This window comes from Salmo salar, chromosome ssa18 (genome assembly GCF_905237065.1).
Source record: "Salmo salar chromosome ssa18, Ssal_v3.1, whole genome shotgun sequence".
Lineage (NCBI taxonomy): Eukaryota > Metazoa > Chordata > Actinopteri > Salmoniformes > Salmonidae > Salmo > Salmo salar.
In genome coordinates this window covers 70565699-70586243 of record NC_059459.1, presented here as the reverse complement: position 1 = coordinate 70586243, position 20545 = coordinate 70565699, and the positions used below count along the sequence as shown (strand labels likewise).

The 20545-nt window shown below is 41.5% G+C and overlaps 1 protein-coding gene and 1 long non-coding RNA gene across 5 annotated transcripts; both read right to left on the bottom strand.

Moving 5' to 3' along the window:
* Nucleotides 1–7181: 7181 nt before the first annotated feature.
* LOC106578008 (uncharacterized) lies at nucleotides 7182–17236 on the bottom strand. 3 transcript variants are annotated; one of them, XM_014156526.2, is made up of 7 exons: nucleotides 16451–17236; nucleotides 15727–15851; nucleotides 13919–15385; nucleotides 13518–13754; nucleotides 13137–13361; nucleotides 12894–12960; nucleotides 7182–11163 (listed from the first exon to the last, which is right to left on the bottom strand). In XM_014156526.2, the coding sequence occupies exons 1-7, from the start codon at nucleotides 16620–16622 to the stop codon at nucleotides 10001–10003; spliced, it is 3456 nt and encodes a 1151-aa protein (XP_014012001.2). In that variant the 5' UTR covers nucleotides 16623–17236; the 3' UTR covers nucleotides 7182–10000. The 3 variants fall into 3 exon arrangements, with proteins under 3 accessions (XP_014012001.2, XP_014012004.2, XP_014012003.2); XM_014156529.2 differs by having other exon boundaries at nucleotides 16549–17236; XM_014156528.2 differs by having other exon boundaries at nucleotides 17098–17228.
* Nucleotides 17237–17756: 520 nt separating this feature from the next.
* On the bottom strand, nucleotides 17757–19538 carry LOC106578036 (uncharacterized). 2 transcript variants are annotated; one of them, XR_001322311.2, is made up of 6 exons: nucleotides 19416–19538; nucleotides 18833–18895; nucleotides 18654–18711; nucleotides 18505–18573; nucleotides 18357–18403; nucleotides 17757–18142 (listed from the first exon to the last, which is right to left on the bottom strand). It is a non-coding gene; the product is annotated as an uncharacterized lncRNA (long non-coding RNA). The 2 variants fall into 2 exon arrangements; XR_001322312.2 differs by having other exon boundaries at nucleotides 19408–19534.
* Between the last annotated feature and the right edge of the window lie 1007 nt (nucleotides 19539–20545).

Here is a 20545-nt window from a genome sequence, read left to right as displayed (position 1 = left end):
TGTCCGGGCCTCTGGTAGTCTCTATGGGGGTGCCACAGGATTCAATTCTTGGGCCAACTCTTTTCTCTGTATACATCAATGATGTCGCTCTTGCTGCTGGTGAGTCTCTGATCCACCTCTACACAGACGACACCATTCTGTATACTTCTGGCCCTTCTTTGGACACTGTGTTAACAACCCTCCAGACGAGCTTCAATGCCATACAACTCTCCTTCCGTGGCCTCCAACTGCTCTTAAATACAAGTAAAACTAAATGCATGCTCTTCAACCAATCGCTGCCTGCACCTGCCCGCCCGTCCAGCATCACTACTCTGGACGGTTCTGACTTAGAATATGTGGACTACAAATACCTAGGTGTCTGGTTAGACTGTAAACTCTCCTTCCAGACTCACATCAAACATCTCCAATCCAAAGTTAAATCTAGAATTGGCTTCCTATTTCGCAACAAAGCATCCTTCACTCATGCTGCCAAACATACCCTCGTAAAACTGACCATCCTACCGATCCTCGACTTCGGCGATGCTATTTACAAAATAGCCTCCAATACCCTCCTCAAAAAACTGGATGCAGTCTATCACAGTGCCATTCGTTTTGTGACCAAAGCCCCATATACTACCCACCACTGCGACCTGTACGCTCTCGTTGGCTGGCCCTCGCTTCATACTCATCGCCAAACCCACTGGCTCCAGGTCATCTACAAGACCCTGCTAGGTAAAGTCCCCCCTTATCTCCGCTCACTGGTCAACATAGCAGCACCCACCTGTAACACGCGCTCCAGCAGGTATATCTCTCTGGTCACCCCCAAAGCTAATTCCTCCTTTGGCCGTCTCTCATTCCAGTTCTCTGCTGCCAATGACTGGAACGAACTACAAAAATCTCTGAAACTGGAAACACTTATCTCCCTCACTAGCTTTAAGCACCAGCTGTCAGAGCAGCTCACAGATCACTGCACCTGTACATCGCCCATCTATAATTTAGCCCAAACAACTACCTCTTCCCCTACTATATTTATTTATTTATTTTGCTCATTTGCACCCCATTATTTATATTTCTACTTTGCACTTTCTCCCACTGCAAATCTACCATTCCAGTGTTTTACTTGCTATATTGTGTTTACTTTGCCACAATGGCATTTTTTTGCCTTTACCTCACCTTATCTCACCTCATTTGCTCACATTGTATATAGACTTATTTTTCTACTGTATTATTGACTGTATGTTTGTTTTATTCCATGTGTAACTCTGTGTTGTTGTATGTGTCAAACTGCTTTGCTTTATCTTGGCCAGGTCGCAATTGTAAATGAGAATTGCCTACCTGGTTAATTAAAGGTGAAATAAATAAAAAGTTGTAACCATTGTAGAGTCTTACATGTCTTACATGACTCATGATTTAAACAATTTTTAACACAAACTCTGCATTAACCCATGTATTGTGGGTTGTGTAGAGCGATATTTTATAGAGCGATATTTCACTTTATTTTCAATAATTTGGTGCATAACATTTGTAAATTCTCTCAAAAGAAAAAAATGATTTATTCTCTCTAACATCGTATGCAAATAGTTACCCATTGCTTTATATCTACATAAAAAATATACACTGCTCAAAAAAATAAAGGGAACACTTCAACAACACAATGTAACTCCAAGTCAATCACACTTCTGTGAAATCAAACTGTCCACTTAGGAAGCAACACTGATTGACAATACATTTCACATGCTGTTGTGCAAATGGAATAGACAACAGGTGGAAATTATAGGCAATTAGCAAGACACCCCCAATAAAGGAGTGGTTCTGCAGGTGGGGACCACAGACCACTTCTCAGATCCTATGCTTCCTGGCTGATGTTTTGGTCACTTTTGAATGCTGGCGGTGCTTTCACTCTAGTGGTAGCATGAGACGGAGTCTACAACCCACACAAGTGGCTCAGGTAGTGCAGCTCATCCAGGATGGCACATCAATGCGAGCTGTGGCAAGAAGGTTTGCTGTGTCTGTTAGCGTAGTGTCCAGAGCATGGAGGCGCTACCAGGAGATAGGCCAGTACATCAGGAGACGTGGAGAAGGCCGTAGGAGGGCAACAACCCAGCAGCAGGACCACTACCTCCGCCTTTGTGCAAGGAGGAGCAGGAGACGCACTGCCAGAGCCCTGCAAAATGACCTCCAGCAGGCCACAAATGTGCATGTGTCTGCTCAAACGGTCAGAAACAGACTCCATGAGGGTGGTATGAGGGCCCGACGTCCACAGGTGGATGTTGTGCTTACAGCCCAACACCGTGCAGGACGTTTGGCATTTGCCAGAGAACACCAAGATTGGCAAATTCGCCACTAGTGCCCTGTGTTCTTCACAGATGAAAGCAGGTTCACACTGAGCACGTGACAGAGTCTGGAGACGCCGTGGAGAACGTTCTGCTGCCTGCAACATCCTCCAGCATGACCGTTTTGGCGGTGGGTCAGTCATGGTGTGGGGTGGCATTTCTTTGGGGGGCCGCACAGCCCTCCATGTGCTCGCCAGAGGTAGCCTGACTGCCATTATGGATTTCCATTGATTATTTTTGTGTGATTTTGTTGTCAGCACATTCAACTATGTAAAGAAAAAAGTATTTAATAAGATTATTTATTTCATTCAGATCTAGGATGTGTTGTTTAAGTGTTCCCTTTATAAATTTGAGCAGTATATATTGTTACTCGTTCTCTTGTGGTTTATTGAGCCAGAAAGTCACCACATCAGCCACCAAAGCTTCCTTGTATTTGTTGTCGTCCACCAGTGCATGCCTGATTACTTTGAGTTTCTCATGGATGAAAATTGCCTCCTTCAGTTCATGTAGGAAAGCCTCTGTTACACCAAAAAATCCTAGGAATAGATGGTACAAGACCCATAGACTCCAGGGCTCTGACCATTGATGGTATAAAACGACCGGACCAGTCTTTTCACCAGTTCCTCAAAGTGGTTGAAGAAGTAGTACTTGGGTGGGTCATATAAACACGGATGTTGTTGTTGGCTGGGGTGATTGATCACACAACCGGGACATTTTTCTCTAATATACTCTCCAATCGCCACATCTACAAGTGCGGCTACAGAGGCCTTGATGGTATCCACAAAAATAGTACTGACCACCCCATCAAACACATCCTCATGCTGAGTACATGTAGGGGGTGACCCTTCTTGGGGATGACCCTTCTTGGGGTTCCTTTGAATCATAATCCTTAGGATTCATATGTATAATGCACTTCCTTAGTTTAACAATACTTTGCCGGCGTTGGCTCTGTACAAAAACAGCATCCACTAACTCTAACATTTTCAATTCCATTATATCCCAAATTTGAATAGGAATAAACATACGTAACCTGAAATCACCAGTCAGTCCACCATCACGCTTGTTACCATTGCGTATTTTCTCGTTGCTGATATAGAACTCCAAGCATCCACATGGAAGTCCATTCTTTCTTTGTATTTTCACCCTATGAAATATTCTTCCTGAGGAGTCAGGGGCACCTTCCCAATGGGCCTCGTAGCCCGTGAACAAGCTATAACCCTTTGTGATAACTCTCAGTTCAGGACACACCACCTTGCGAAACACATGCCAGTCTTCAACCCTGTAGTCCACTCCTAAGGTCTGGTCTGTGTATTCTTCTCCTCTGGCTAAGGTATAGAGTTTCACTCTACAGGCAGGGTAATCAAACATATACCCCCATAGTTGTCCATTAGTGTAACGGCCATCGTATGAAATGGACCAAGGCGCAGTAGGTTGAGTGCTCATTTTAATTTTAATTTAGAACACTTAATTAACAAAACAAGAAAACATACAAATGCACAGTATTGCAGGCTACACACAGCAGTGCAAAAACAACTTCCCACAAAACCCAAACAAAACACACCCCTCTATATAGGACCTTCAATCAGAGGCAACGAGGAACAGCTGCCTCCAATTGAAGGCCAAATCAATAAACTAAACATACAACTAAAAAGACTAGAACATAGAAATATACTAACATAGAACATAGCCCAAAAATCCCGGAAAACACTAACCAAACACCCCTCTACATAAACACACACCCCGAACCACATAAAACAAATACCCCCTGCCACGTCCTGACCAAACTACAATAACAAATAACCCCTTTACTGGTCAGAACGTGACAATTAGACATCAACACTTGATCTTTCAGTACAGTTACGGGAGGAATTTGGGTTTTATACAAATGTAGAAAACACTTTTTTGGCGCATCATATATTGCTGATTTATACTCATCCCTTTCTCTATGTTTTATCCGTGGTCCTGCTTCCGATGTTAAGGTCGTCACGGGCGTGTCAGTACTTAACAAATCCATGTTTTATTTATTTATTCTTTAGAGTCTTCTGTGGTGTATCCCTCTTGAGGTGTCTTGTCGCTCGGAGTGTTCACAGCTCTTTACTTATACTAACCAATGCCTATGTTAGGGTTTGTTCCTTACGTCCTTCCTTGTCAATCATTGGTTCATTGGTGACATTAACATTATGACAATATCTTTAATTAAATCATTCAAAAACCTTTATTAATGCAATTGCAGACAGAAGTTGACAAACAGGAACATAGCATGCATGTTTCTGAGTAAGTTCTGCATCAAACAAAAGGTCTCAAGTTGTTTTATTAAACCGAAGTCCCGCCTTAGTGATGTCACTGACTACATCATTACCTTTTTACTCCTGAGACCAAAACCCTGCATCCATAGCTATACAAACATAGAGTTTCAGTTTTTATCTAAAAGCTAGGCAATAAATGTCCCCTCCCCAAAGTTGATTTAATGTGGAAGGTCTGAGTAGTCTCTTATCTCCCACACTCCCCTGCAGAGTTCTGTTTCATTCACACATTATGTGTGAGAGAGAGAGAGAGAGAGACAACTGTGGAACAATTCTAAAACTATATAATCAATATATATATTGTTAATCTGTAGTCTAGGACCCTATAAATGTAAGGAGGGAGGAGTCTTATAACCCTTCCCCTTCTATTAATATAACATAAGCATATTCAATTATTCTAATACATCAAACATTTGTACAGCCCCAAATCATGACAGTTAGGTGAATCTTGACACCTACCCCCCTCATATACAATATCACTTAACAGCAGAGAAATAAACTCACTACAACTTTACCCTACTCTTTCAAATGTTCAAACACATTCCACAGTTCAACAAGGTCACTACACATCAATCACCTTGACAATGCAAACACATGCTTTACCCTAAAGAGACGCACAATCAGGTTCCATAAGCACTCACTCGATAGCATGAAAACGTCAGGACCGGATGCACATATATGGGCATAAACACGTGACACATAAAATAGGTCATCAATCACTTTTGAACACAAACAGTCTACTGTATTCTCTCTTATATTGATTGTTTGAACTGAAACCATGTAATGTTCTGAATCTGAGCTTCAGCAAATAATGCCAATTTATGTAATCTATATTTTGAGTCTTAAGCTTTGAAAATACTAAAGGGTGTGTGTGTGTGTGTGTGTGTATATATATATATATATATATACAGTTGAAGTCGGAAGTTTACATACACTTAGGTTGGAGTCATTGAAACTCATTTTTCAACCACTCATTTTTCCAAACATTGTTTACAGACAGATTATTTCACTTATAATTCACTGTATCACAATTCCAGTTGGTCAGAAGTTTACATACACTAAGTTGACTGTGCCTTTAAACAGCTTTGAAAATTTCAGAAAATGATGTCATGGCTTTAGAAGCTTCTGATAGGCTAATTGACATCATTTGAGTCAATTGGAGGTGTACCTGTGGATGTATTTCAAGGCCTATCTTCAAACTCAGTACCTCTTTGCTTGACATCATGGGAAAATCAAAAGAAATCAGCAAAGACCTCAGAAAAAAAATTGTAGACCTCCACAAGTCTGGTTCATCCTTTGGAGCAATTTCCAAATGCCTGAAGGTACCACGTTCATCTGTACAAACAATAGTACGCAAGTATAAACACCATGGGACCACGCAGCCGTCATACTGCTCAGGAAGGAGACGCGTTCTGTCTCCAAGAGATGAACGCACTTTGGTGCGAAAAGCGCAAATCAGTCCCAGAACAACAGCAAAGGACCTTGTGAAGATACTGGAGGAAACAGGTACAAAAGTATCTATATCCACAGTAAAACGAGTCTAATATCGACATAACCTGGAAGGCTGCTCAGCAAAGAGGAAGCCACTGCTCCAAAACCTCCATAAAAAAGCCAGAGATAGTACTTTTTGGAGAAATGTCCTCTGGTCTGATGAAACAAAAATAGAACTGTTTGGACATAATGACCATCATAATGTTTGGAGGAAAAAGGGGGAGGCTTGCAAGCCGAAGAACACCATCCCAACCATGAAGCACGGGGGTGGCAGCATCATGTTGTGTGGGTTCTTTTCTGCAGGAGGCACTGATGCACTTCACAAAATAGATGGCTTCATGAGCAAGGAAAATGATGTGGGTATATTGAGGCAACATCTCAAGACATTAGTCAGGAAGTTAAAGCTTGGTCGCAATTGGGTCTTCCAAATAGACAATGACCCCAAGCATACTTCCAAAGTTGTGGCAAAATGGCTTAAGGACAACAAAGTCAAGGTATTGGAGTGGCCATCACAAAGCCCTGACCTCAATCCTATAGAAAATTAGTGGGCAGAACTGAAAAAAGTGTGTGCGAGCAAGGAAGCCTACAAACCGGACTCAGTTACACCAGTTCTGTCTGGAGGAATGGGCCAAAATTCACCCAAATTATTGTGGGAAGCTTGTGGAAGGCTACCCGAAACGTTTGACCCAAGTTAAACAATTTAAAGGCAATGCTACCAAATACTAATTGAGTGTATGTAAACTTCTGACCCACTGGGAATGTGATGAAAGAAATAAAAGCTGAAATAAATCATTCTCTCTACTATTATTCTGACATTTCACATTCTTAAAAGAAAGTGGTGATCCTAACTGACCTAAGACAGGGCATTTTTACTTGGATTAAATGTCAGGAATTGTGAAAAACTGAGTTTAAATGTATTTGGCTAAGGTGTATGTAAACTTCCGACTTCAACTGTATATATAAGCAACATGGTCGCATTACAATATGTCAAAATAGTGACATTTAACCATTGTAGTTACATTGTAGTATCACCTATGCTTAATATACATGTATGTCAGGAGGGAGAGAACGTAGGGTTGTTTAGGCATTGATTTTATATTTTAAAAAGTGAAATATTACAAGAAAGTATTTAGAAATAAAAAATATTGCACAAACATTGATTTTCTTAAACTTTTCTTAACATGTTCTAAACATTACTATTTGTAATAATCACCAAAAACGGAAAACAGGTTGAATGAGATTTCATTGGTATGACATACACTTTCACAATTTTAAATATACTTCAACTGTTTAATTACTCCTATCATTTCTAGAAAATAATTATGTAATGCATGTGTTAGTTTTTGGGTTTACCAAATCTGTAACAAACAGTCAACAACCATAATGATCAATACACATGAATTATTACTTACGAGAAAAAAAACTATACAAATATTATAATACAACAAAAACATAATTGTAATTATAGAAATACCACACTTAAAAATTGACAGAGTAAATAACAAAAAATATCACTCTAATTTAATGTAGGTTCTCAATAATACTTCTCAAACATGTCATGACCATAATTTTATGTTAGTGTTCAATATCAAACACAAATACTGTAATTTACAACATGAAAATGATTAAACATATTATCAAATATACTGTAATTTACAACATGCTTTACCCTAAACAGATGCACTATCAGGTTATATAAGCACTCACTCGATAGCGTGAGAATGTCAGGACTGGATGTACACATATGGGCATAACCACGTGACACATAAAATAGGTCAACAATCACTTTAGACGGTTTGTGTTCAACTGTATTCTCTCTAATATATCAAATTGAAATATGCATGTTTTACAGAAATTACATTACTGCAAAGTAAAAGAAATGTTAAGAAAATGTACTATCTGTGTCCAATGATTAGGTCATATTTTATTACTTTGATGTAATAATAATTTCAATGAAGGCAAAGAGTAAAAAACCCATGTGTCCATAATCCTAATCCCTAATCATCTATAAATCTTTGCTAGGTATAGCCTCGCCTTATCTCAGCTCACTGGTCACCATAGCAGCACCCACCCATAGCACGCGCTCCAGCAAGTATATTTCACTGGTCACCCCCAAAGCCTATTCCTACTTTGGCCACCTTTCCTTCCAGTTCTCTGCTGCCAATGACTGAAATGAATTGCAAAAATCACTGAAGCTGGAGACTCATATCTCCTTCACTAGCTTTAAGCATCAGCTGTCAGAGTAGCTCACAGATCACTGCACCTGTACATAGCCCATCTGTAAATAGCCCATCCAACTACCTCATCCCCATATTGTTATTTATTAGTATTTTTTTTTCTCCTTTGCACCCCAGTATCTCTACCTGCACATTCATCTTCTGCACATCTATCACTCCAGTGTTTAATTGCTAAATTGTAATTACTTCGCCACTACGGCCTACTTATTGCCTTACCGCCCTAATCTTACCTCATTTGCACACACTGTATATAGATTTTTTTCCTATTGTGTTACTGACTGTACATTTGTTTATTCCATGTGTAACAACTGTGTTGTTGTTGGTGCTGCACCGCTTTGCTTTATCTTGGCCAGTTCGCAGTTGTAAATGAGAACTTGTTCTCAACTGGCCTACCTGGTTAAATAAAGGTGAAATAAAAAGAATAAAAAAATTCAGGTGTGTGAACCATAAACCTATGGATGGTCATGGCCCAGAAAAAATATAGAATCATTTTCTAGGGCTGTTGTGGTGACTATATTACCACCACACTGGCTGTCATGAGTCATGAACGCAGTAAGATTCCATGTGACCTTTGAGTCATGGTAATCTCCCTTTGTGCGGTCTGGTAGTACCCAACTCGCTAATGGTCATCAGAATACTAATTTATCATCAGATCACTCTATTGTCCCTCTAACCACTCTGACATCAATACAAAAGCAATCGAAAATCACATTTTAAAAAAATCATCAAAACAGTATGTGCTTTTAAAACTCATCTCACTGTGATTGATCACTTTGAAGAAAGAAGTTCAACGACAGGTTGAAACTAAATGGAAAACATGGATGTGGATGTCGTTTCAAAGCCTAACAACGAAATGGACAGTGCTAAGGTGATGATTAATTCAAAAACACACATATTAGAGCTTATGCATACACAATTTTCATATATATGAGGCCAAGCCCCCCAAAAAACCTGCATTTAAATAATGATTGTGCCATTATTCAACACATAGCCTACCACATATTATGCATGTCAGAAAAACATTTAAAAAAATGATTTAAGATGTCTTTGGTACATAATTGGTCTATCCTATACAAATTCAGTTAGCCAACAATTATAGATCATTTGTACATGATTTTGAATAGCCTAGTAATAGGGCTTTTCTTTCATAACTAATAGAGTGACACATTAACTTTAGCAACTGACTATCTCACCACCATGCATTTCCATCTCCATCTCTCCTTCATTCCTTATTGGAGCGAGCTGAGAGAGGGGCTGTCAACAGTTTAATGAATTATCTTTCGTTGTTAAAACATGTTACTATCAATTTTCCGAACAGATTTAACTTGGTTGGCCAAATTAAGCACTTGTTAGCTGCAGGAACAGGGTTGGAGAGCCCATAGCATACAGAGTTTGGGCAGAATATCAGCTGTCGCGCAGCTCAACTGTTTAGTGGTTGATGTGTGAGGTGAAATAACCGAGTAGCCTACCTCATGAGTTAAAAAAATAAAATAAATACTGTCAGGAAAGCGGCTTCTATTCGCTATTCGAGTGATAACGTACTCCCCACTGTTCTACGAACCCACTGTTCCTAGGCCGTCATTGAAAATAAGAATTTGTTCTTAACTGACTTGCCTAGTTAAATAAAGGTAAAAAAATATATATAATAATATCTCATCTACTTAGAGTTACTGTACCTTAGCAGAAGTTGTCCTGCCTGGTCATAAAGACCCTTAGCTTCATGGTAGACAGCATTGGCTGCTTTCTCTGCTGCCTCCTGTACTGTCTCTGCCTCCTCTGCTGCAGTAGCTCCTACTATCCCTCCTCTTATTGCTCCTGCTGTTGCGGCCATCCCAACGACAACTCCTGCAGCTATGCCTACCCCTGTACCTATCTTTGAACCCAGTCCCATGGTCGCCCCGTTCTTTGATGCAAGTACTGGTCGTACTGCCTTTGTCACGACTGCTGGCCCTATTGTCATTGAAGCTACCATCTGACGTTTGACTAAATTAACCAGTGGTTTTGTAGCTAATGGAAGTGGGATCCCCATCACCATTGCAACCCCAAGTAGAGCTCCTACCACTGCACCTGTTGCTATCCCTGACAATTTGATCAGGAGTTTCCTCCTCGCTCTTTCCTTGGCCTGTTTCCTCATCTCTTCCTCTGACATCTGGCCTTTTAACTCCTTCCTAAGACTCTCTATCTCTGCTTGTATTAATCTCTCTGCCTCTTGGAGCATCTCGTTGATGTAGAACCCTCCTCCGTTATCGCTCACCATCTTCTCTATGTTGTTGAGTAACTCTGCTACTTGATACTGATTGCTGTACCGACCCTGCTGATTGGTGTTCCAGTATTTGTTGTCGATCACGTGATAGCGGCCTCCACATTTCTCCACAAGCTTGTTCAGTTCAGCATTCTGTTGCACAAACTTCTCAATGGTCAAACCATTGAGCTGGTCACCATGAGTGAAAAGGACTGTGGCATATTTGAAGGCCTCTGGTGAAAAATATTTCTCAATTTTCGCTACGGTTTCGTTCTCGTGGACTGTGTACCGTTCCACTTTCAGTATGATGAGAAAGGCATGTGGCCCCGGAGCACACTCTGTTATACATTTGACTATTTTAGGTTTCAGCTCCTCTTCAGGGATGTCAGTGTCAAAGAATCCAGGTGTGTCAATCAGGGTGATGTTTCTCCCTTTGATGTTCTTGGTCTGTGATTCACATTTCTGTGTTGAGGAGGTAGAAGAACTGTCTACGAGGAACACATCATCTTGTCCGAAGATGGTGTTTCCAGCACTGCTTTTACCTCCTCCGGTTTTCCCCAGCAGCACAATCCTGATATCTATAGGGAGGGTTCATAATTATAACTTAAAATTCCAAAGGCACTCGCACATCTGAGCAATCATTGTTGCAGGTGCAAAGCAACAGTAGAACAAGATGAAGGGAAAAGGAAACCGCACACTGCTCTTGATAGTATCACTGATATTTAATAAGCTTACGTATCGGACTCATGCTTTTTGCACTGACGAAGACCGTGAGGCCGATACGTAAGCTTATTAAATATCAGTGATACTATCAAGAGCAGTGTGCGGTTTCCTTTTCCCTTCATAATTATAACTTGAAATGGATCAATCATATACTAATAATGTATTTTATTTAACCTGTTGGGGCTAGGGGGCAGTATTTTCACGGCCGGATAAAAAACGTACCCGATTTAAACTGGTTACTACTCTTGCCCAGAAACGAGAATATGCATATCATTAGTAGATTTGGAGTATAACAGAACTCATATGGCAGGCAAAAACCTGAGAAGATTACAAGCAGGAAGTGCCCTGTCTGCGATTTTGTAGTTCTGCTTTTGCTTGTCTATCAAAACTACAGAATCCGTGGGGTTATGTTGCACTTTCTAAGGCTTCCATTGGCTCCCTAAAGCCGCCAGAAAGTGGATTGGGGGGTCACCTGTCTCTGGGCAAAGTATAGGAGCACTGTTTGTTAGTGGACTGCCTGAGGACAAAGGGAATGGAAATGCGCGTTCACGAGACATCACCATTTTTTTCTTTCCCTCTTAAATGAATACAACGTTGTCCGGTTGGAATATTATCGCTATTTTACAAGAAAAATAGCATAAAAATTGATTTTAAACAGCGTTTGACATGCTTCTAAGTACGGTAAAGGAACATTTTTTTGTCACGAAATGCGCTCGCGCGTTACCCTTTGGATAGCGACCTGAACGCACGAACAAAACGGAGGTATTTGGATATAACTATGGATTATTTGGAACCAAAACAACATTTGTTGTTGAAGTAGAAGTCCTGGGAGTGCATTCTGACGAAGAACAGCAAAGGTAATCAAATTTTTCTAATAGTAATTCTGAGTTTACTGAGCCCCGACGTTGGCGGGTGTCTGAATAGCTAGCCTTGATGGCCGAGCTATGTACTCAGAATATTACAAAATGTGCTTTCGCCAAAAAGCTATTTTAAAATCTGACTCCGCGATTGCATAAAGGAGTGCTGTATCTATAATTCTTAAAATAAGTGTTCTGTATTTTGTCAACGTTTATCATGAGTAATTTAGTAAATTCACTGGAAGTTTTCGGTGGGTATGCTAGTTCTGAACATCACATGCTAATGTAAAAAGCTGGTTCTTGATATAAATATGAACTTGATTGAACAAAACATGCATGTATTGTATAACATAATGTCCTAGGAGTGTCATTTGATGAAGATCATCAAAGGTTAGTGCTGCATTTAGCTGTGTTTTTGGTTTTTGTGACATATATGCTTACTTGAAAAATGGCTGTGTGGTTATTTCTGGCTATGTACTCTCCTAACAATCTAATGTTTTGCTTTCGCTGTAAAGCCTTTTTGAAATCGGACAATGTGGTTAGATTAACGAGAGTCTTATCTTTCAAATGGTGTAAAAGAGTCGTATGTTTGAAATATTGAAATTATAGCATTTCTGAGGTTTTGAATTTCGCGCCACGTGGTTCCACTGGCTGTTGAATAGAGTGAGACGCTCACGTCCCACTTTTCCTATAGAAGTTAAAGGTGGGGGTGAAGTGTTGTAACTCACCTTGCTCTGGTCGAGTGCCTAATACGAACCCTCTGAGATGGAAAGCATTCTGGGCAATCTGAAAAGCCTGTAGATTAGAACAAACAATACAACTGCAATGAAGGACTGTAACTTTATTGTTGAAAAAATGTGTAATTATGGATGTATGACAGTATAATAAAATAGCTGGCTGAAACATATTGAAGTTAAAGGATTTTTTCCCCAATGCATTGAGTGAGACCTTCTTCAAAAGTCCCTGCTCACCTTGGTAGAATCTCTGTCATTTGGATGGACAATGATGCGGACATGGAAGGGGGTTCTGCTCGCTCGGTTCTGCTCAAACCTACGGATCTCTTCTAGCAGAACCTGTGCTACCACGTTGTCAGGGAACTGCAGAACCACACCAGTTCCAACTACAGGGAAGGCAACGGAACGGAAGCCTCGGTTCTCACAAGAGGTCAGGATTTTCCTCACACCCTGCCTCAGAGCCTGAGAGAGGACCAGAGGTCAAGGGTTAATGGAGGATCAAAGGTCACAACACACACACACACACACACACACAGACACACAGACACACACACACACACACACACACACACACACACACACACACACACACACACACACACACACAAGCAGACACACCTGTACTGCTGGTCCTTGGGGGTTGTTGTCCCAGTGTGCACAGCTGAGGAAGAAGACACGGCCAGAGCTGAGACCAGACAGTCCCTCCACCAGAACGTTGTCACCAGGTGCAGTCCGTCCCCCTGATTCCCTCAGAAACGCTGTCATCAGCGCCGGTCCAGCTGCATCCAACAAGACATTACCCACTCGGGAGGAGAGAGGGTCACTACCAACCATGGGTGACACCAGAGCATCCACCTTCAGAGAGAGAGAGACAGAAAGACAGACGGACAGAGAGCGAGACAAAGAAAAAAGAAAAGAAAATAAAGAGAAAGGGAACATTGAGTCAGTATGAAGTCAACTTAATTCACAGAATGTTGTTGAATCAAGGCTGTGGCCATGTCAGTGTGTCTCTCTCTTACCTCCTGCTTCTCTATGGTTCCCTGGATGACCTCCACCTGGACACAGACCTCTGGAGCAGCTGTTCCCCTGGCGGAGGCAGCAGTGGTGTCTCTCTGAGGAGCATGTGTAGTGGTGGTGCTGGACTCTACCTCCCACCCAGAAAACTCCCTCTTACCCTGTAACAGCCTATCACAGGCCTCCTGCATGGCTCTCACTGCCTCTCCACTCACATCAATCAGAGTGACCTTGGTAAGGATGCGCTGTTCCCTCCCAAAGTCCCTCACTGCAGAGACTATGGCCTCAGAACACACCTTCAGAGGAACGCCAAATATCCCCGAGCTGATGCAGGGCATGGCCAGAGTCTGGAGTTCCATGGTCTCTGCCAGATCCAGGGCTGCCTTTACTGTCTTCTCCAGCAGAGGACGCTCATTCCCACCTACGCTGCCACCTACTGGTCCCACTGCATGCAGCAGCATCTTACAAGGCAGATTCCCTCCTGTGGTCTCTACCACTGTACCTGTGGGTACTCTCCCTATCTGCCTAACCAGATCCCTGCTGGCCTGCTGTACCTCAGGCCCCCCCGCCTTGCTCAGAGCTGCAGCCACGCCCCCAGCATGATCCAGGTCCTCATTGGATGCATTTACCAGGGCGTCCGCCCGTTCCTTGGTGATGTCACCCTGACAAACCACTACATGCAGCCCCAGCCGGAGGCGATAGCTGGTGGCTGCGACCGTCTCCTCCCGTATTGATCCGGTGCCTGCTTCGTTGACTACGCCATCCTGATTCTGTTGAGGGTGTCTCATGACTCTCACACTGGACTGGTCTAACAGAAAGGCCCTGATCTCCTCCCTCAGCTCCTGAACCTCCTTCATGTGGCCCAGCAGCTGCACTCTACACCCAGGACTGTACCTGGCTACCACCCTGCGTCTGCTCTGGTTCATCTCCTTCGTCTCAAGTTTGGACTTCAGTTCAGCCAGGAGGGCACCGTTGGGCACGTCGATCTTCTCCTCCCCAAACTCCCCCAGCAGATCTTTCTCAGCCTGGTCCAGTTCCCCAGAGGAGAGGGAGAACAGACGGAGCTCTGTGTCCCCCAGCTCTACCTCCACATGGAGTCCCAACCCCAGCAGACTGCTCAGGTTCCCAGGCCTCCCATACTCATCTCTCAGGAAGGACAGGAGGTGGGGGGACACCTCAGGCACCACCCGCTCCAGCACCAGAGAGATCTTATCTGTAACCAACTGTCTGGCTGTCTGGACTTCATTTGCATAGCCGTGCAGAACCAGCTGAGCTGAGTCACGACGTGTCACCTTCAACCCTGGAACAACCTCACCTAGATCCTTCTCTATCACTTCGCCTAGAAGACGGAGCTGGACCTGTCCCAGATGACAGGTGGTGCTGATCTTCTCCTGCTTCCCTGTGCTCAGACGATGGAGTACATATTCTTGACCACCAGGTGGAGATGTCTGGACTGGGAGGGAGTGGTACCTCTAGATTTGGAAAACAAGTGAGTCATTGCAGGGTAATTTCACTGTGGTAATGACAACAATATTTTATTATCTTTCTATTTATTATTGCAGTTCAACCGTACAACTGCTTCTGGGATATCTGATGATTCTCCATTCTAGCGGGGTGGTATTTTTCAGTTTACTTTAACATGGTTCTATTTAGTTAAAATGACTATTCCCTCAATATTACAAAACCACACATTTATACCTCACAAACTGGCAAACATCCAAGTGTGGGCTAACAGTGCAAATACAACAACAGTGCATTGTGGTCATGGTGATATGTGACTCTGTATAGGTGTGTCTGTATAGTCTGGGCTCACCTCCTGACTGCTGACTGGGGAGGTTGTTGTGGGTGGAGGCTCCAGGCTGTCTCTCAGAGTGAGTGAGAGAGGTCCTCCAGGCATCTCCAACACATAATGAGCTTTCTGAAGTACCCTCTCCTGGACTGAAAGAGTTTCAGCATCATAATTAGTTGTTGTTGTATGTAGTACTAGTAATAACAATACCAACAATAATAATAAGTAGTACTATTTATTAAGCCTTTTACATTCACTCCAGGACGAAGAGTTAAAGGCATTGGCTACATCGGCTGGAGGAGTTGTGCTATAACCTATTAAGTAATATACTGTATGTATATCTATAAAGTTATTAAATAATCTTACAAGCTATTAAAACAACAAGTTTCTTCCTTTTTAGATTGATAAAGTACTGTAGAATTAATCAATATAATGAAAAGCCAAAGTAATGCATTTGCGCATGCCAGTCTGCATAAGCGTAGCCTGGCTATGGTAAAGTGAAACTTACGCCTATATCATATTTATTTGTTGTATATGTCTGAAAAACATTCTGATTCAACAAATCCTACTGCAATGTTTAAATATTATTGTTTTACCCAAGTGTAGCCCTATTCAAATAATACATATTAAACAAGTAGAATAACATATTGAAAAACAAACTTTCACTTATGAACCGACTTTGGCAAGACTAGGCTAAATGGTAATACGGCACTCCATATTCAATTACTTAGCCGAAACATTTTCGTACCTGTCTGGTAAGTAAATGCGATCTTGTAAACTTTGTCACCAACTGATTCTACTGGTCCACAATCTCCGCCACCGGATTTACGTTTAATTCCGAAGTACCTTTTTATCTTCTCTTTCTGTGATGTGTCCAGAGTCTGGCACTCGAAGAAAACAGGGTATTTGAAAACTTCCATATTATAAAGTAGCCTGGCTATTATTTGTCGTTGACCCTAATAGAAAGAGCAAATCAGTCGATCGAGAATAAGTAGACTACACTGCATGCAAGCACGGACTCCTCTATTTGGATCATATTTGCTTGAATTTTAGATATGGTCCGCCCTGGCCTTGAGGTGGCCCAAAAATAGACGTCTATTATTGGTCCAGATTTTGTCTGTCCAGATCATCCCCAAATCAACTTCCATGGATTTGCGACACTCTTGAGGGGATTCGATTAATATGTCCCGGGCGCTCAGATAGGAGTGTTTTGCAGCGGGTGCAAGTAGATTGTCCATACGGAAATTGTTAGGATTGTAAGAAAAGCGATGCGTGAAACATGAAACGTAACCGTTAAATTTCATCTGTAAACGTACGACTAAAAATGAACATTTACACGTTAAATTCTTACTTTATGTCTGCCTTTACTCGTTTACAGATCTTTTTTATACGTACAAACTTTTGTCAGGAATGTGGCATCAGCAAAGGACATGAACCGAAAGTAGCCAGTCGAAGTTACATAGTATCTCGAGCCCAGACGTGAGTGTTGCTTTGCAACTTCCGGTTTCATTTCTCCCAAAAAGAAAGTCAAGGGTTGCGCAAAAAAGTTCAAGTACCCCTGACTGCAGTGTGCAGTTCGGCTGGCTCAATGTGGGCGTAGTCAAACATCGGGGCCGGGCTCAATGTGGACGGAATCAGACGTTTGACCCCGCCCACCGTTTTAGTTTTTTTTGTCCATCTGAGGTTTGACGTTGAATACAAACATATTTCATTTTTGAACATCATAAGAAATATTGTATAAAGTGGTACCAGCACATGTGTTACACTTTTTGCTTCATGCTATATTTGAGACAAGATACTGATATTGTTGCAGTGAACAGACTTGTTATGTATGTCATGTACTGTTAAAATTGTGTTGATAAATGTTATAACTTTGTAATTATATTATTTCATTGAGCATATATATATACAGTTACTACCTATCCTGATTTATAATGCTATTTACTTTCCTCATGAGAATGGAGACAGACTATACCATGTAGACATACTGACAAGCTGAATGTGCTCTGTACATTAAGTTATACCAGCTCCAGTAAAGAGATCAGAGACTCGGGTGACTTCTATGTCATCTTTACTAAACAGCATAACACAATTAACAATTGAAACAATTAACACAGCAGAGAAAAACAAGGCTTGACCACTCCTCAAAAATGGCTTCATTCCTGCTCCTCAAGAAGACAGTAATTTTCTTGTTGTCAACTGCCTCCACATAGAATATCTCATAATCTCTCTGGAACTGGAACTGGAACATGAATGGTTCCTTGAGGAAAATATTTTCCTCTTGATCCAGGCCATCATACAACCGTTGTTCTTTAAGGGTTGTAATGTGGTCTTCCCCCTCCATCCCAATTACACTAGGGAGGGAAACAGTGACTTTAAATGTTTGGAGTTCACACCACCTTGCTGCCTCTCGGGTGTCCCTTAGAAGAACATCTGCTTCCTTGAAGAAAAAGGAAGAATAAATATTAAGAGTATTGTCTCATTGGGTGATCAAGTCAAATTACACCCCACTTTCACAATACCACCATGCAAAGTAAAAGCCACTATTACTAAAGGGGTTTTCAGTGATATCTAGAACTACTCAACAAGTCATTACAACTATTATATCTTGCCAAGCATCAAGCCTTCAGTATTACACACAGTAGACTACATACCCAGTTCACAGCTCCCAGTTCGCCGTGCATTTTGTTTTCTGTATCGTCTAGACAGAAAACAGATGGTGGTCATTAAGTAATGTAAGGGAACCTCTAGGGATGTGTGTACAAGAATGCACCTTACTTTAGCTAATAGCCTATACAGTACCTGATCCTGCAGAGCTGGATGCTGATGTGACATACTGTGACTTCTTGGGGGGAAGTCTTCTACATCATCCTGAAATATATTGGAGGGGGTGGTTTAAGTTTTTAAACATTGTTTTAAGACTATACCACTCATCATATGACACCTCCTACCTGCAGTGTGTTTTGTTTTCACAGCCTTTTTCAATTTTTCAACCTCTCTTCTTCTGACCTTAGTGAGTGAATGACATACATGACATACATTCAATATGAAAATATATTCAGCTCAGTCTGGCTACAGTGAAACAAGTGATTTTAAGGATGCAAATGAAACGTTTTCATAAAAGACTTACGGCATGGGATAGTTCTGCAGGAGAACTTGGTTACCACCATCGCCTAATGTGCTGCATGTTTTCCTTTGAAAAATAAAATCACACAATCGGATGGCTATCCCAAAAAACTTATATCCACTAGCGATGAGAATCTCATCATTTATACATACCTCAGTGAAATCACACTGTGCTTCCATTGCAATGTGCACAGCGTAGTGTATGTTAAGAAAGAGTAGCTTGTTAAGTTTGATAGTTATGATAATAACAATAATGATAATAGTAAATAATAATAATACCCCCCCAGGAATATATTTTAGGATGTAGAAGACCCCCCCCCAACCCAAGAAGTCACAGCATGTCACATCAGCATCCAGCTCTGCAGGAGTTTGATGTATGACTTGTGTATGTAGTGTAAAAACTGTAGGAAATAGGTCCCAATAAGTGTCAAGAATAATAAACAAGAAAAAGTATGAGCAATAACAATAGTGTGCTTTGCATGCTGCAAGCACAGAAATAATAATACCTTTATTTATTGTTATAACAGAAAATAGGACTAATATAATATACTATAATATACTGAATAGCCAGCATCTTACCATCTTACCATTTCTATCCATGTAGGTTAGAATTCGCTTTCGTTGATGTGGATACCTTCGACTTCAACCTCAACTTGGATGACCTTGAAGGAGACGGGAAGGGTTCGGGTTAAACATGCTTGACTCCGCCCACATTGAGCCCGGCGCCAAGCTTCACACTGCAGTCAGAGGCTTCTCAAAAAGTCTAGGGCAACGGTCCAAACACTTAAAAGACACACCCTCATCCACTTACCCTCGCCTTGTGCCCTTGGTGGAATCCCCGTCACCATCTTGGTGGGTGGTCCAAATGATTAGCCAAGCAAGGGAAGTTTGCAAGGTAAGCCCCTCAGCCCTCGTTTTTAGTCGGCTTTGCGAGTGTACAATTATGTTCACTCCGGGCCTGAAACTCCCCATAATTCAATTTGCGATGATTATACATCCGCTAAGAAAAGTCAGTGAAAACTTAAAAACAACATCAATGGAGAATGCAAATAAGTTAGACATTTTGCTACTACGTAAAAAGTACATATGTTTTTGTTTGGTTATCTTTTGGAATTGTAGAAATAAAACATTTTCCTTCTTCAGAAGTTCCAGCTAGGCAGGCTAACATTAGTTAGCTAATTAATTTGCTAGCTATCATACAGTAGGCGTATATTAATAATGATATACTTAATATAAGTAGATGTGCAATCATAATTGAATGTAGCCCATATAAAGCACCCACAAGCCACCGGTGGCTGAAAACACAATCATTGCGGGATGAACGAGTGATGAATTTCCATCCAAGGGGGGTCCATTTAAAAATCATTCCTTCCTCCCTCGCTCCTTGCCCTGCAAGTGTATACTCATAAAACGTAATGATACGTCATCAGAAGTGTCTGAGGGCTGAGGGGATAGGATGTGTCTTTTAAGTGTTTGGACCGCATGCTAGAGCTATTTTTACAACGTCATTCGATAACGACGTTATACCAGTAGACGGCGTAGTATAGGCTTGGGCCTTCAGCAAATGACTTGTGTGAGAATGATGCTATAAAGACAGAAGAACATTGGATAGAATAACCACCTGAGCTGCAAAATATGAAGTAAATATGATTTAGGATAGGCCTATTCCACTATATAAATATGCCATGCAGTTGTGTGTTATTTAATGGCCATATAA